The 17,864-nt window shown below is 35.8% G+C and overlaps 1 protein-coding gene across 1 annotated transcript; it reads right to left on the bottom strand.

Moving 5' to 3' along the window:
• Positions 1-638: 638 nt before the first annotated feature.
• LOC128551153 (myoneurin-like) lies at positions 639-13,898 on the bottom strand. Its single transcript, XM_053531631.1, has 7 exons — positions 13,742-13,898; positions 10,790-10,943; positions 9,982-10,138; positions 8,747-8,836; positions 6,838-7,059; positions 5,553-6,295; positions 639-4,726 (listed from the first exon to the last, which is right to left on the bottom strand). Exons 2-7 carry the CDS (start codon positions 10,868-10,870, stop codon positions 3,761-3,763), a joined length of 2,259 nt encoding a protein of 752 aa, XP_053387606.1. The 5' UTR covers positions 10,871-10,943; positions 13,742-13,898; the 3' UTR covers positions 639-3,760.
• Between the last annotated feature and the right edge of the window lie 3,966 nt (positions 13,899-17,864).

Here is a 17,864-nt window from a genome sequence, read left to right as displayed (position 1 = left end):
TAAACTTTTAAACAAAAAGTTGCAAAACTGCACTTTTTATGCTTTAAACATGGTCAGTGATGTTAGAAATCAACTTACTGATGCCCCACTTAATAAAAGAAAATCAAAAAAAAAATTACCAACCTACCTACCCTAGTTTTTTTGCGCATGCTACCGGAAACAATCTTTTAATAGACCTTACGTGAAGTTGCTAAAAAAACTTTATGTACCACTTATTTACAGCTTAAACTTACTTGAAAATCTAATGACCCTCTACAATAATATATAGGCCTGGACCAAAAGCCAGAAAGTCTTTATTTTCAAGATTGAAACATTTTTCCCCCATAGTTTTATCAGGAAACTCTTGCAGTCAAAAGCCTGATATCAAGACGAGTCCTGACAAAAATCCCTGACCTGATTATACAGTCCCCGTGTGACCACCTTTAACCTTTAGTCTGCTGGCGGCAAATGGTTCTGCCTTTGCGACCAATGCAGACCAAGATCATGGTCTGCACTGTTCGCTTTTCAGTTAAGTAAATTTTCAGGGAACACCCCTTCGAATAACAAATGGTATTGCTCAAACTGAATGATAGACCAGTCCATTATAGAAATGTAGCAATGACAAGGCTAGAATGTAGTGGCAGGTAAAACAAAAGATGTTTGATCAATTTCAATAACTTCGCTGTTTAATTAAATACAGTTACAGGATTTCGAAAACAGAAACAATCAAGTTACACAAAATTCATCAAATTCAATATTTAACAACCACATGTGCAGCTATACTATAACTGTATACCACTTCACCAATTGTGTATTTCTTTTATCTTCAAAACAGCAAAAATACACTATACATGTAGTTTACTGTGGAATCATTAATATTCGTGGGGGACTAATTTTCGTGGTTGAGTCAATCAACGAAATGTAATCCCAATGAACAAGTAAAATTCCCATTCATTTTATGTTTAAAAGTTGAACTCCACCAATACATATCCCCACGAAATTGCCGTTCTGACCAAAACCACGAAATTTCATGCCCACGAAATTAAATGATTTTACAGCATAACCTAAACCATTCTGCAAAATGGTGTAAATCATGCATGTATCTTCAATGTATAACAGAAAATGTACGTGTGTTTTGAAACTGCTTGTGTTCTTTTTTTATTTTTTATTTTAAGTCATTAGTAATTTTTCCTATACGAAACATCAATTCAAGTCAACTGTAACTGGTAACAGTCAAAATACTGTATTAGATTTATCAAAAATCTGCAAATCTTTATTAACCATATACTACTGTAACCCTAGTATTGTCAGCAAAGGCTACATGTAACGTTTTTCTATGGATTTGCAATTTCACAACTATCAATAATATTACTTGTGACAACCAGTAATACAAATCGACGGTGTCGATCGAAATTCCTGAAAAATAAAAATGTGGTTTTCAGGAGAGGCAAAAAACTAATTTTTAGTGTTTCACGCATTTTCCAAAGCAAACATAAAATACCGAATAATGATTTTTTTTCAGATCAATTTCTGAAAAGAGTAAACAACATAGAAAATCCAAAATTGCAATGCTGATTGATATTTGGATGTGCTACATGCTTGACTATTGGAAAGACCCTTTTAACTTAAGAAAATGTTGAAATTCACTATTCGGCTTTTTTCCATTCAGCGAATTCATTCGGCATTTTCCATCTATCTCATTATTTGGTATTTTATTTTTTCATGTTTCACCCCTTTCCCATTGGCTAATTGACCCCAGATTTGGAGAGCATGGGCGCGGCAAAATGCTGAATATTATTCGGCAAAGAAAAAAACAAGCATTTTCGTTATTCGGGATTTTTGATCAACACCGTCGAAATGTACAATACACTGTAATATTTGGCTAGCTACAGTTTGGGACTTATTCTGCAAATACACTGTCCTTGTTAGTTTATACTAATTTATTTTAGGTCGATTGTGAAACAAGTTCTACAACTTATATTAATCACTGTCGACACCTCATTCCTGATGGAATCCATCGCCACGAGGGTATGAGAGAAGAGGCCAGTTTCTCCTTCTAATGCTGAGCGTCAAGCAAGGAAGCTACTGGTACCATTTTTCACGTCTTTGGTATGACGCAGCCAGGGATTGAACCCACAACCTTCCGCACTCAAAGCGGATGCTCTACCACTATGCTCTCAAGGCATTAGTTGTTAATTTCGCTAATCTAAAATGAAATTCTGAAAAAGAAGGGGTGGGGAGACGTAACTGTTTAATTAACCAACTTCCAAAACTGGAGCTATCACCAAAAGTGATTAATACCATAAGATGCCGCTTTGATACAGGGAAAGTAGAATGTTGTGACCTCGACCTTTGACCTAGTGAATTAGGATGTGCAGTCTGCAAGTCATATTGATGAGATTAACAAATGATAACACTTTTATTAAAATTCTTATATTGAGTTAGAAATTATACATGTACAGCCCAACTAACTGACAAATATGTGCAACTCCAATTTTAAAACTGCTCCCACATACTTTGTCCTCTATGCTAGTAAATGCTACAAACCCATAAGCCTTTGACCCCCATGTACTGTGAAATCATTTTTATTCGCGTAGGACGAATTTTCGCGTATTTCGCGCTAGAACCGATGCGCGAATTTAAGACCGCGCTAGTATTATTTTTTAATTTTATTTTTTCATTTATAAATTGAAAATGCGCGAATTAAAGCCCGCGCAAAACAGTCCTTTTTCACGTTTGCGCGAAATTTCATGCCAGCGAATTTAAATGATTTCACAGTATAACATCAGAAAAGAATTGCAAACACAAGCATGGAATATATATGGAATATAGCATGGAAAATCAGAAACAACCCTATACCGTACAATAATTTTGTGGGTACAAAATTTGATGGTTTGGGCCAAAATAGCTATTTTCTGGGGATATAACTTTGTGGATTTTGACTGTTTAAACATATAATAAGTGGGAATGTTTACGATCTGAATTTCGTGGATTGATTCAAATGTGAAAATATGCCCAAGAAAATTAATGCTTTCACAGTGACTCATTATTGTTAGACGAAATATTCTTCAACCGTGAAAGTAAGCCCACAGAATTTAATGCTTTCACAGTAATTTGTTACTGTTAGACCAAAATATTCTTCAACATTTTACACCAGAAATTTGGCACTAAAGTACATTTCATTGGACTGAATGCAGTTTTCAGCAGCACTTAAGTTAATACATTTATTTATTTCATAACCATAATCACATAACCTAAACAGTGTTTTCCTTAATTCTAAACCTACACTCTTCTACAGGTAAGTAAATGACAATTTTCTTACATTACTTGTTTACACAGCTTTTCGTATCAATAAATGAGCCACATCATGAGAAAACCAACATAGTGCATTTCGCTAATGGTTTCTCTAATTGCAATAGGCTTTGAAAGCGAACAGCATGGATCCTGACCAGACTGCGCAGATGTGCAGGCTGGTCTGGATCCATACTGGTCGCAAACGCACTATGTTGGTTTTCTCATGGCGCGGCTCAATTATGTTCCCATTCTTCAACGGAATTATATTGTGCTGTTATCAAGTTATGTTAGTCATTTAACCTTCCAATTAATTCTCCATTCTGTTTAAAGTACAAATTATTTCTCAACAAACAACAACTTCCACACATCAGCTACAGATTTAACTCAAAATTTAAGGCGCTACTGTCTTCTTTCTTATCAGCTACTTATAAAAAATGTGTAGAGCTGATGATGTCTACGCAGTCAGTTGTTTTGCAATATCTGAATGCTAAGACACGTTTTCCTCATTTTCAAGTTTTGGATATAATCCAGACTCAATTAAGTCAGTTTTGGTATCATAATTTATATCTATTCCAATTTCTGGCTCACTTTTCACACCATTTCCAAATCCTATTTCATTACTTATACCACTTCCACTTCCTCCTTCATCATTTACATCAGTCCCTTCTTCTGCATTAACTGTTCTTGACGTGTCATTCACAAACTTAACGGCCATGTTATCATGATCAGTTTCACAAAGAGCAGGTTTATCATCAGTGTTTTCTTCAATGGAATGCTCTCCTTTCATTTCATTACTGTTCATTTCCGCCTTCTCTACGTCATTTTCATATAATAAACTAGCACCTTCATTTGAGCATTTTCCTTTGGATTTAATCGCGATTCTTTTCCCCGACAATTCTTTGTCCGCTGACACTTCTCTACGACATTTAGCACCAACTTGATTTACATTCTCCAAAACGCTTCTTGTATTGATGAGTTGGTCATTAACCTCTGACAATACCCTTTCCTCTTCTGCTGGCTGTATATCTGTATCAGCAGAGCCACTTACAGTGATATTTTTTTCCTGGAGTAATTTCGAAACTAATTTTTCGTATGTTAATACTTCACTGTTGGTAGCTTCTATTGCTTTATTGAACTGCTTTCCAATTTTAGCATTTGCTTCGTCTCTTTCGGTCTTATTATGTCTCGTATAATGGTTTTCCAGATCCCATTTACGCGTAAATTTTTTGCCGCAGAGCGAACATTTGTACGGCTTCTCTTTTGTATGAGTGCGTAGGTGGCGCTTCAGGTCGTGTCGATCACGAGTGGTTTGGCCACACATTGGACATTTGTACCGCCCCACGCCGAGTTTCGATGCATCAAGAAGAGCTGTTTCTGCTGGATTCTCGTCGTGAGGTACTGGCTTGAACCCTTTCTTCCTAGATGGGGTGTGCAGTGGACTACTATCAGAAACCTAGAAATAAACAACATCAATATATTTCTATAAACACAATATTATATATTAGATCATATGCATTCAGACAGACTAAGTAAGTTCTGCATTCAGACTGATAAAGTAAGTTCTGCTTTCAGACTGACAAAAGTAAGTTCTGCATTCAGACTGATAAAGTAAGTTCTGCATTCAGACTGATAAAGTAAGTTCTGCATTCAGACTGATAAAGTAAGTTCTGCATTCAGACTGATAAAGTAAGTTCTGCTTTCAGACTGATAAAGTAAGTTCTGCATTCAGACTGACCAAGTAGGTCCTGCACTCAGACTAACCAAGTTAGTTCTGCACTCAGACTGACAAAGTAAGTCCTGCATTCAGACTGATAAAGTAAGTTCTTCATTCAGACTGATAAAGTAAGTCCTGCATTCAGACTGATAAAGTAAGTCCTGCATTCAGAGTGATAAAGTAAGTCCTGCATTCAGACTGATAAAGTAAGTTCTGCATTCAGACTGATAAAGTAAGTTCTTCAAAGCTCAAGCATCTGGAAGCTGTGGTTAATCACTCTTTTTCTTGATAAATCTATCATTGCTACTTATTTATTGGACAACTATGAAATAAAGAATTTCAAACTGTATCCAAAGACTGGAGGTTATGTTCAAACACTAATTAACAAATAAAATTGAAAAACATTTTATACAGTATTTTTTAAAAGTGGTATTTTCGTAATTAAGTCCATTTCAACCAGAACCCAACAAAATTTTAAAATGGTTCAACTAAATGATTTTACAGTACAGTGCTTAAGGTCATTCTGTGTGACAGTGTATACTTGCCCTTCCAATGGTCACTTTACCTGTGTTTCTATTTTGGGACTATTGTCAGCTGACTTGGACAGGTTGCCTAGCAACATACTTTTCTCATTTGTTAACACTGGATTATTACCACCCACTTCACTCTTGCCCGTCATTCTCATATGTCCATCCTCTCCTAACAATGTTATTGGTAAACATATATCCTCAGCTCCTCCCACACTGTTTGCCATGCCCACTGAATTTGCATAGAGAGATCCCTTCTTCAGATTCGCAAAGTTTGGAAACACTGGCATGGATTGATCAGAGTCAAATGTGGGCTTTATATCAGTTTCAAAACTTGCTGTGGAATTCATATTTATGGATTTTCGTGGAGACGATTTGGGCGTTTTTGATAAAGTTTCTTTTGTCTTTCGCAACAGAACTGAGAGTTCATTGTTTTCATTCTGTGGCTCTTGGAAGGGCTTAAGGGAAATATCACAGTCTACTCCTTTGCTGTAAACATCTTGATTGTACGGTAAAGTATTAATACTGAAATCTTCAGAATGGCTTGTGAGTTCAAGATTTTCGGACTGGTAATCACATAGCTGTTCCATAGAATGTGATTTCTTCACATAAAAATCTTCATACAGAGAACCAGTTGATTCTAAATTCTCAGACTGGTTATCAATACATAAATCTTTGGTATGGTAAAAAGTTTCAGAAAGAAAACTTTGATCGTTATCATCACCGCCAATATTATTTTTTGTGACAACTTTCTTTGGAGTTCTTTTTCGCCTGGATCTCACTGAAAAAGCAAGTTTATCATGAAGCTTTAACAATAATTTACATTATTTCAAATATCTAAATAACATACATGTAACAGTGGTGGCAACAAAAATTCAAAAATCATTTTCCATAGCAGTGGCATTTTAATTCAAATCTCAGTACACACGTACTTACAGAAGCATACATGTGCCAATATAAGCTAATTTAGTTTAATGCTAATTGATTTTAGCTTGACTGTGATGGAAGCCTGAAACTTATTCCAAGCACTCTTTGAGTCTACTTCCTGGAAATACCAGTACTATTGTCATATGAGAATGTATGGCCATAACGCCAGTGGGGCTTGAACCCGTGACCTTTGCAATGAGCAAACAACTTCTTAACCGTAAGATAACTGCTCCCCAACATTTGAAATACATTTGTAACATTCCTGAGAACAATTAAAACTTAAATTATTTCAAAAATCATACTTGACTGGATAGATAATGCTATTATATTTGACAGCAGTGGAAAGACAGATTATTTCAAATAACGTATTTGACAGTACTGACAATAACATCTTACTTGACAGCATTGGCAATGACAACTTAACACTAGCATCTGTATCAGCTGTTGACTCAAATCTATCCTGTTCCATTCCTGGGTCAAAGTTAATTATATTTCCTTCCGAGTTTTCATCCGATGTTGAAGACAGTTCTTGCTTGAAGTTCACTTGTTGGTCAACATCAAGACGGGGAATTTTGGGTTGTTGTAAATACGTCTTCTTTCTGCGCTTTCTTCTGTGACCTGCAATGTTAATGATTCTCATTTAAACAGAAGTCTTTCTACGTTATAATAAGAGCACCGCCTATGGGTGCCATCGCTCGTCTGCAAGTGCTGGTCAGTATGTAAGAAAAGTGTTATAGTTCAGAATTTCTAAATACAAGAAGGGCCATAATTCTGACAAAATGCAGGTTAGAGTTATGGTTCTTGGCCTACATTGTCAACTAATGATGATTAAGAAGTGTGCAAAGTTTCAAAGCTGTAGCTGTTACGTTTTTTTGAGAAAAGGTGGACCTAAACAAAATTTTAACAGATGCCAATGCCAACGATTAAGTGACAATACCTCGCAGATTTTTTTCAAAAAATCAGACAAGCTAAAAATCTTTGAGTGGTCAATATAATAATGTTCAAACTCTCCAACGAATCAGAAAAGAAAAGCAATGGACAAACAAGGAGCTGCGTTCAATAAACGCTTGATGCCCCCAGTGGCATCCTTGTCGATACAAAGCAACCTAAGTCCAAAACGAGGTCAAGGTCAAACTGAAGTCAAGTGATGTTTGAAGATGAGGAATGGTCACTGGTTACATCTGTATTAGTATCAATCAATTCTTGTAAGTGGTATTGATGCTAGACGAAACGGGCCCATTTGGTTAACCAAGAGTTGGCCCATATAAAGCAACCTAAGTCCAAAATGAGGTCAAGGTCAAGGTCAAACTGAGGTCAGGTGATGTCTGAAGATGAGGAATGGTCACATGTTACATCTGCATTAGTATCAAGTCATTCTAGTAAGGGGTATTGATGCTAGACGAAACGGTCCCATTTGGTTAACCTCGTACGGACGGACGGACGGACATGACGATCACTATATGCCTCCGGATCAGTAGATGCCGGGGGCATAAAAATTCCACTTGTCCGCTATTGCTTGTCCCCCGCTCTTAATTACGAGTAGAAAGAGCAGAGGGAATTTTCCGTTTGGATGTTTTGCAATGATAATTTCATTTTTTACTGGGAGAAACCAGAAAGTCCATCTATTGTAAATTCATTTAATTTCGTGGGCATGAAATTCGTGGTTTTGGTCAAAGCAGCAATTTCGTGGGATATGAATTCATGGATTTTAACTTTTCAACATAAGATTAGTGGGAATTTTACTTGTTTGTCAGGATTAAATTTCGTGGATTGACTTAACCATGAAATCCATGAAAATTAGTCCCCCACAAGTACTAATGATTTCACAGTATGTATCAATTAATTTGACCATCTAGGATAAAATAATCACACAAGGCTTCTGTAATGTCATATTTTATTGCCTATTATTAACAAAGCCGCTTGTATCATGTATCCAAAGCAAGTCTGTATATGTACTTGCAGGTGCCCATGTGTTGCTAATGTACTTGCAGGTGCCCATGTGTTGCTAAGGTACTTGCAGGTGCCCATGTGTTGCTAAGGTACTTGCAGGTGCCCATGTGTTGCTAATGTACTTGCAGGTGCCCATGTGTTGCTAAGGTACTTGCAGGTGCCCATGTGTTGCTAAGGTACTTGCAGGTGCCCATGTGTTGCTAAGGTACTTGCAGGTGCCCATGTGTTGCTACGACACATACAAATGTACATGGCATAAAACTGACAGTGCAAAGATTTAATCATGGGTATTTGCAGTATCCAAAGCAATGCACATGTTTATTAATACTGAGGACAATGTGGGAAAAGAACTTACTAGAATCAATGGAAGACTTAGGTCCGAGAGAAAGTTGCCCTGAGGATAAATCTCTGTAAATTTCCATTTGCTCACATATCTCTGAGAAACCTGAAATTGTAATAAAATGGATTTTTTGATGTTCATTCAGGTTAAACATCTTTTTTTTCGAACAATTTTTATGTCATACAAAAATTTTAGTCCATTTTTTGCTGTGAGCACACTGAGACACATGACATGATACCCCACTGTGTCACATTATACCGACACTGGGCTGACATTCCCTAGAAATATCTTCTCAATGCTGAGCGCTATGCAAGTTTTCTAGTTCTAATTATGTTTACTTATGTTTTTGGCCATCAAAGGATATTTTTTCCAAACTGAAAGGCCCTGACCTATTCCCAATTTGATGGGATAAAAAAAAGCCTAGTCAAAATAATTTGATTAAAAGATTTAAGAAATAATTTATAGCAAAAGAGTGTTTTAAAACTTATTTATGTATGATGAGAGGGTTATACGCCAGGCGTAACAATTTCACGAGGGCGCAGCCCAAATGAAATTATTTGTATGATGTATTACCAACCAAGTGTATAAATAATGTTAAAATATGGTTTTGGCATAAATTATTTCAATTCTAATATGCCCTTAATCTAAAACAGTAGATAAAATATAGTAGCACAACCAAAAGATTGATGTCACTGCACGTTAATGTGACGTCATTCTAGCGTAAGAGTGTTTTAACAGAGAAAAGCATATTAGAATGTTCCATATTTGACAGGCAATCTAACTGTCCAAACTTAGAAGCACCAAAATAATGGAGGATAATCACAGTACACCGTTACGTCCAGTTACTGGTTTTATCTTGTGTAGATGTTATATTAAACAGGCAACGTGTACAGTACATACATAGGTTTAAATCACCAAAAAACTCGTAATTTTGGAAATAATTTGATAATTTTTATATATATACTCATAAATCAAGAAGGAAGTGAATCCCCTTTTGTTACATGCAAGTTTTATTTGAATTGATCTCATATTCGCAACATAATCAGCATTTAAACCCAAATCGGCAGCAATTACAATTTTATCGAAAATTTTCTACACTAATCTATTTTGGTCTTTTGAGTGTTTGATGCGACTGGAGATACTGCCCATAAGAATAATATCTCAGTATTTCCTAGAATTGCGTAAAATTAGCTGGACTAAAAAAAGCGCTAACAAGACAACTTTAACTTGTACAAATTCTAGACACTTACCCTGGCAATAAGACTGAAACTGTGACTTCACATTTTGTAGATCCGACATGGACAGGAACCCCTGTCCCCTTGGTGACCCCATTTCTGTTGTTCCGCCATCTTTCAAACAGACAGTAAATAAGAAAGCCTCCTCTCCCACTTCTGCCAATCTCTGCAGCTAAAGGAAAATGAAGTTGTTTTTTAACCATTACCCTGCTAAATTCCTATAATGGACTTGTCCATCTTTCAATTTCGACAGAACCATTAACTGATAAAAGGTGTGCATACCAAAAAGTTACTGACTGAATGGCAAACAGTGCAGACCAAGATCAGACTGCACAAATGTGCAGGCAGCTGGCTGATCTTGGTCTGCACTAGTCGCAGAGGTAGAATCTGTCATGTCCAACAAGACAAGCACTAAGTGGTTCAGATAGAAATATACAGTCCAACTTCGTTAACTCGAAGTTGTCAGAACTGACAAAATTTGTTCGAGTTATCGGTAGTTTGAATTATCAAACAATTAACTTTACACAGGAATTTTGCTGTGACCTGACGGTGATTTCAAGTGAAGGATGTTATTTAATGAGCTATCCCGAGTTCCAGCAAACAAATTTTGATTGTATCAATTAATCACAAGTACAAATGAAAACACTTTCTTTTTCCCTAAAAATTTTGAAATCAGCTGTTCTCCTTTCATAAACTTAAAAAACTTTTTGACAGCTCTCGTCTAGCCTTTGACTCAACTTGACAAGTGAATTCAAAAACATTGTTTCCAAGTAACAATGCACCACCCATTGAGTTGAGAAATTAATAACTAAACAGTTTTTACCAAATGTTGTATTTCCCATTTTAGAACTGTCTTCAGAGAGGTGTGACTCTCATCATTTCCCCAGTCGGGATTCAAGCTCATCCTTCCGCCACCCTTGCAGTACGCTAGCTCCTGTCTTGAACTGATATCATCACTGCTAGCGCTCGGCCTTTAACTGAAAATATACGATTGTCAGAATAATAAGAAATACAATCCAGCACCAGTATATGTACTAACCTGTGTTAAAAAGGTTCTAATTATGGGAGTTGTGTTCTAACTAGTGGTAAACTGTAAAGGTGTCAGCGGCTCAACCTTGCGATTGTGGATTCGAGCCCCACTGGGATTACAACCACACTTCCTAATATTATATGACACCAGTACTTGACTTTCCAGGAAGTTGACAATAAGGTTAAGTTTTCATCACAATCGAGCCAACATAAATAAGCCGCGCCATGAGAAAATCAACATAGTGTGTTTGCGACCAGCATGCATCCAGACAAGCCTGCACATCCTCGCAGTCTGGTCAGGATCCATGCTGTTCGCTTTCAAAGTCTATTGCAATTAGAGAAACCATTAGCAAACTGCATGGAGCTTGACAAGATAACACGGATATGCAGGCTGGTCTGGATCCATGCTGGTTGCAAACGCACTATGTTGGTTTTCTCATGGTGTGGCTCAAATCATTGTAAACTAAACAAAAAGTTCTAATTCACTTCAGCTCCCTGGTGAGGAAACCTTAAGCTGATATGAACAACTTTCAAGGTCACAGTCACTTCCATGAAATTTAATTCAGCATTGTATGTCACATTACAAATTTACAAGTCAATTTTTCGGTTGTTTTTTGTCTCTTGAAAGTGTCTATAAATTTGCACAATGAAAGTCACAAAAAACTCTTAGGACAAAGAAGGGTCAGCAAAAACCTTCAGTATTCAGTGGGTCACTTGTGTACAGTGTTTTATCCTATGTTTTATAAACAGGCTTGATCCGAGGATGTGTTTAATTCGTCATCAGCGTTTGCTTATCTTAACGAATCCTGGGACTTTATCATAGTAGTATGTTTCTCAGCACTTGTTTTATTGACAAAGCCAAAGCTTGACAGCTTTTTGTTGTCAGCAGCATACTTTTTTATGCCTACATTTGTATAATATTTACTATTTATTAATCAACATATTTTTATTTCTGGTAAAAATTAGCGAGCTTGATCGCGGTCGCATGTATGGAACATAGAACAGTTCGCAAGATTTAATCGAATCGGTACCTGAGCGGTTATTCCATTAAAACAGGAACAGCGCTAACTCGAAAAAATATAAGGAACAAGAATCAAAATGAAAAATTGGAAACCTGAAAATTGAGATTACAGCAAAATTGGTACTTTTTGGCAGGTTTTTGGGAAATTTAAACCTCAAAATTGGGAAAATAAGCAAATTTCTGTAATTGGGATGGGGCTGAAATTTGGTCCCAAAATCAGCCTTAAAAAATTTCTGGATTAAATACTAAGATCTCATGACAATCTTCTCGATCCCGCAGAAGAGAAGATTTAAGTAATTAGTATTTCATCTCTGATCAATAAAACTTTTCTTCAATCTTTTATCAATAATTATTCCCATTATCAGATCAAATATACTGACAAACAAACATTTAGGATAGTCGTGGAATAGACTACGCAATTCTCACGGTGTGTGAAAATTTTTAATTAACCCGATATATTCTGACCAACGAAGGTGTGAAAAATTTCGACACCTCTGCTCGAGTTTGCCAGAAGCAACAAAGAGTAAATTAATACATAGGGACCAGATGTCATGCTCGAGCGATCAAGTTATCGATGCTCGACCCAGCCATGGTAATTTCACATAGAAAATAGAAGGAAATCGGCCGGGACCACATGAACTGCTCGAGCGAGCCTGGGTACTCAAGTCATCGATGCTCGAGCGAGCGGTGTTTCACTGTAGTTACAGGCATGATCACCGTCCAAATAACAAAAATACCTCTGTGTGTTGTCACTTGCAATACTGTATATTTAATACCACAAAAAGGAACGAGGGCAAAATTACCGAACCATCTGACCATGGAACCCCATGCCATTGGGCCAATTCGTTTCACTTTTGCGGCCAGGGTTTTTTCTAGCTGATTTGGGAACATAGTCTATACCCTCAAAATTGGGAATTTTGACGCGTATTGGGAAATATTTAGTCGCATAGCATATAGTAAGGATGTGTTTAAGCACTTTCTAATACACTTGTTTCACATTGTACAACCTCTTTAACATACTTCCATTACAAAATTGTCCATAATTTGGTCAATGTTTGTGCAATTTTGATGAAATTTTTTTCAGAATGTAGATTGGGAATTTTTGCAGTCACTAGGAAAAACAGTTTTTGGCATTGGGAATATAGCTGAATAACGGCTATAAAAACAGCTGAAAATAAAACATTGGCGGCGTACGCCGTTTCGCCACGTGCAATCGGCTAGGTGTTCGTCCAGCGTACGCCGATCTTGCGAGATAGGCAAAGCGGCAAATCATACATTTTCGCAATATAAAATCGGGTACACATTTGGAAATTTGGGTTAGTACCAGTAGATGTAGAAACATATTGCAAGAACTATTTGCTAATTAACTTATTTAGAACATGCCGCAGAGAAAATCATAATAAATTGTATTTTTTTTTTTTTGTATTTGCAGCTCATGTGGCCGGCGTACACCGAAACGTTGGTTTATCAATAAATCGGCGAGATTTTTTATCTTGCCGCCCACGTGACTGGCGTGCCCCGGGTTGAGTGAAACGAATTGGCCCAAATTATGCCTTGTACTGTAGGCTACATGTTGATATGTTGTAACAATGTTCTTAGCTTTTCATTTTTGTACAAGTGACGAATTGAACAATTATGGACAATATCATTCAATACTATAGGTTTCTATCAACTCTTAAATATATACGAATTTTCAAAACATGCTAAGGATAAAAGGAGAATTACCATGAAAGTTTTTATTTGTTGGGACTAATTTTGACCGGAAGTAAATCTCCCCAACTATACAAAAGCTATACCATACGTTTACATTAAAAGGTTTACTGTACTCTACATCTGGCAGTCATTGTATCAGCTTACAGACAGTATTATAGTCCAACACAAACATCTATGTTATCTGTGTTTGTATTAATCAATAATATACTGTCCTAGTTTTGCTTTGCTTACTACTCACAGTTTCAGTTCTAAACAAGCATTGTAGCAATGACATTGGTTGCCGGTAAAAGCAAAAATTGAGTTCAAGATACTTTCTTTCATGTATATAGCTGTCACACTGGCAGAGCACTATATAACAGAATTGCTTACAGAGTATATTCCTAGTAGACAAGGTATGAGATCGTCAGAAAATTCTGAATGTCGTTATGTTATTCTATACAACAAGTGCAAAACATTTAAACTTTGAAAAGAACTGCCCTTAGAATTACGCAAAAGTGAATCACTTGACACATTCAAAAAAAAATCTGAAGACACTATATTTCAGAGATTTCGTGGCATTGTTTTAAATTTTTTGATAACTGCTTATTATGCGATAACAGCAGCTGATAGTTCTTAAATTTTTGTAAAAGGTTTTACATTTCAACATTTATATTTCCAAGGTTTGTTTAATTAAACGCACTTGTAGGTACAGGCTCAATGGGTAGGGTAGTGTGTAGTATTTCTTTTTTAAATAGTATATGATGGCACGATTAACCGGGGGGTTTGAACCTCTATATGCAGCCCGTCTGGGCGTACTATGTAATCCTTTAAGCACTGGTATTCGCAATAGGGGTAAAATGACCTCAATGGGAGGGGTGCGGTCATGACTGTTTGTTAAAATAAGGCTGTTATCTACATCTACATCTACGGAGATACTCCCAACAATCAATTTCCGATCATAACTGGGAGGTCGGGGCAGTTGTTTAAAAGCATGTTGCTATGTTACATTATACATGATATTCATGTTGTTAAGAGAGTAAGAGCAGTAATATATACAGTTTGTTAAAAATAAAAACAGGATGATGACATTAGTACATATACGAGTCTAGGTCAGATGTGAAGCACTGAAGGTTCACACTGTCCTTGATGTTATAAGGTAAGGCGTTCCAGTATCTGATTGTGCGGGGGGGGGGGGGGGGGGGGGGGGGGGGGAAGGAGTTAATATGATATTGTGTTCTTGAAGATGGAATGATAAAGTTTAAATTTCTAGAGGTTGTCAGGTGGTTATGATCTACAGAGACGAGGTTGTGTGATATTTTATACAAATTTTAATCAAAGATGCATGTATTCTTCTTTGTTCTAATGTCTGCCATTTAAATGTTTCAAGCATTGATGTTACGCTGTTTTGGTAGGAGTAGTCATTCATGACATATCTGGCTGCAGCTCTTTGTACCTTTTCTATCTCATATGTTAAGTTTTTCTGCCATGGATGCCATATGGTGTTACAGTATTCTAATTGTGGGCGAACGTATGTTTTGTAGGCAGTTTCTTTGATATTACGGTTATTACATTGTACATTTCTTTTTATAAATCTGAGGGTGTTACTAGCTTTTGAAGATGTAAATTCAATATGTTTTTTCCAACTAAAGTCATCACTAATAGTAATCCCAAGATATTTAGCATTTTCTGTGGTTTTTAGTTCTTGATTATGTAATTTATATGGAAAGATGATATTTTTTTCTTTTTTTATTATTATTGTTATTATTGTCGTTATTAATATTGTTATTATTATCATTATTATTATGTACAACGCCATTGAATATCACATTGGCGTAGGAGCGATCTCAAAATTCTAAAATTAGGGGCAACCCGGACCAGACAACCCGGACCAGAAACCAAGAGCAAAGAAACCCATCAGGTTAAATTCATTCGCTCATCGAGTTGTAACACTATGGAACAATTTACCTGCTGAGAGAAGTTTTGAACTTTAAATAATGTTTCTGACCAGGTGCAAAAATACACAATAAAATTAATATAAGAAGCATATATACTAAGGAAAAGTTTCAGCACACCAGTTATCAACTCTATAAATAGATAATCGACACAGACCGGAACCGTCGACGCGGGAAATAACAGAAATTGAATTGGGAATATACGCCATTCCAGGGCATCGAAAATTCCCCTGTCAACAAAAGGTAGGTAGGTATATTAGGGACAACCCGGACCACGTTTTAGGATGACCCGGACCATATTTCTGAAAGTTCTAGGAAACTATTTACTTCGAAATATATATTATTTTGATGTCTTAGAATTACCAGTAGTGTCATAGATGAATAATATTCATTGTCAACAAACTTCTGTTACCGATAAATGTTATGCACGACCTGGACTATACCGCGGACGACCTATGTAGACCATCATTCAATATGTATTTATATTGAAGCTCTTTTATTGTAACCTTATTTTTTCAATGTTTATCTTTATTAACCATATTTAACTGCTAAATTTCAATTATATTGGCCTTTTCATGTGTTTAAAGGTGTGACAAACCTGTCTTTGACCACAATTTAATTCAATCACTGTTCTATGTTAGCGATGTTAACGAGGTGATAATTCACCTATGCTGAATTTAGATAAATGAATGTTCATCGCCAATACAGTGGCGTACAACACGATACATCACAATGGTTACAAAAGAGAAATGAATGAAATTAGATATAATGTATAAACACAATTGTATGAGCAAAATATGAAGTTATTGCAACTTTACAACATAAAGGAAAGACATGTACAATACAAAATTATACAATATTCAAATCATAATTTATACATGTATATGAAAAGTTTTCTATATTCTAGGGAAGTATTATCCTCATAGAATGTTTGCTTCGTAGACATATTTAGCTAATTTATTAATCAGACTACTCTGTGAACAATTTAAAAGTGATTTTAATTTGACAAAATTTGGCCAGTGGCAGTAAAATTTTGGTAAATAGTTAAGTTTAAGCTGTCTATACAAAGGGCATACTAAGAGAAAATGATATTCATTTTTGATGCAGTTCATATTACATTTAGTGCATATTCTTTGGTTTCTCTATATTTCTGAATCTTCCTTCTTCAACAAGTAAATTATGTGCAGAACATTTAAGCCTAGATAAAGCAATTCTATAATAATCATTCTTAACACAACTCAAATACTTTTCAGTTTCAAAACTAATCTTAAATATGCAATAAGTTCGGACTATAGGCAAATCTCTAATTTCTGAACACCACTGCTGTAAATATTGGTCATAACTTTATCATGACATCACGATACATGAGGAGTTCTAACTGACCAATCAGAGAGCTGCATTTTCGAGTACCTGCCAGTTTCCACTTTGGTATAACGAAGTATATTTACAATGAACATATAGTGACTTTAGAAATAAATGTCACACTATTTTAGAAATCAAATTAAGATTTTTCACTGCACATGCCCCAGATGATGCTACATACAACAAAACTTTGAAGTTTCACTGAAATATTATATCGATTTAATACCTTTATTTTAGTTCAAAGTAGGATATTTTACACAGGGAGTCTATGATAAAGTCCGAGTAGAATGTAAGCAATGCCCAGGTGAAATTAGTATCATTCCGCAATGTTTTAGACATGTTAAAATTACTTCTACTTGCACTTTGAATTTGCATATTCGAAACTGCTAACACAGATAAGAAAATCGTGAATTGTCGAGTAGTTGTTTAATACTTTTGGCCCATTTATTAACAAAACTTCCGTGATCATTACGTTGATCAAATAACTTATAAACTAAAGAATCTGAGGTTTTAATAGTTCTGAACCAATATTTAATCAGTTTTATTTTACGAATTATATGTAATGGAACTCGTCCAGATTCTCCGTAAATTTTGGCGCTGGCTATCTGTTGGCGAACTTTTAAAATATGTTTAAAAAACTTTAGATGTATTCTTTCTATATGTATTCTTTCTATATCGGGTGCCCTATGAAAACCCCATATTTCACATCCATAATTTAAAATCGATGTAATCTCAGAATCAAATAACTTAGGTTTATTCTTTGTTTCCAAGGATATCGTTTCAAACAGTGAATTTAATGAAAAAAGTGCTTTCATAGCTTGCTGAGGTAGTGACTTTTGCGC

This window comes from Mercenaria mercenaria, chromosome 19 (genome assembly GCF_021730395.1).
Source record: "Mercenaria mercenaria strain notata chromosome 19, MADL_Memer_1, whole genome shotgun sequence".
NCBI classification, from domain to species: Eukaryota; Metazoa; Mollusca; class Bivalvia; order Venerida; family Veneridae; genus Mercenaria; species Mercenaria mercenaria.
This window is presented reverse-complemented; position numbering and strand designations above follow the sequence as displayed.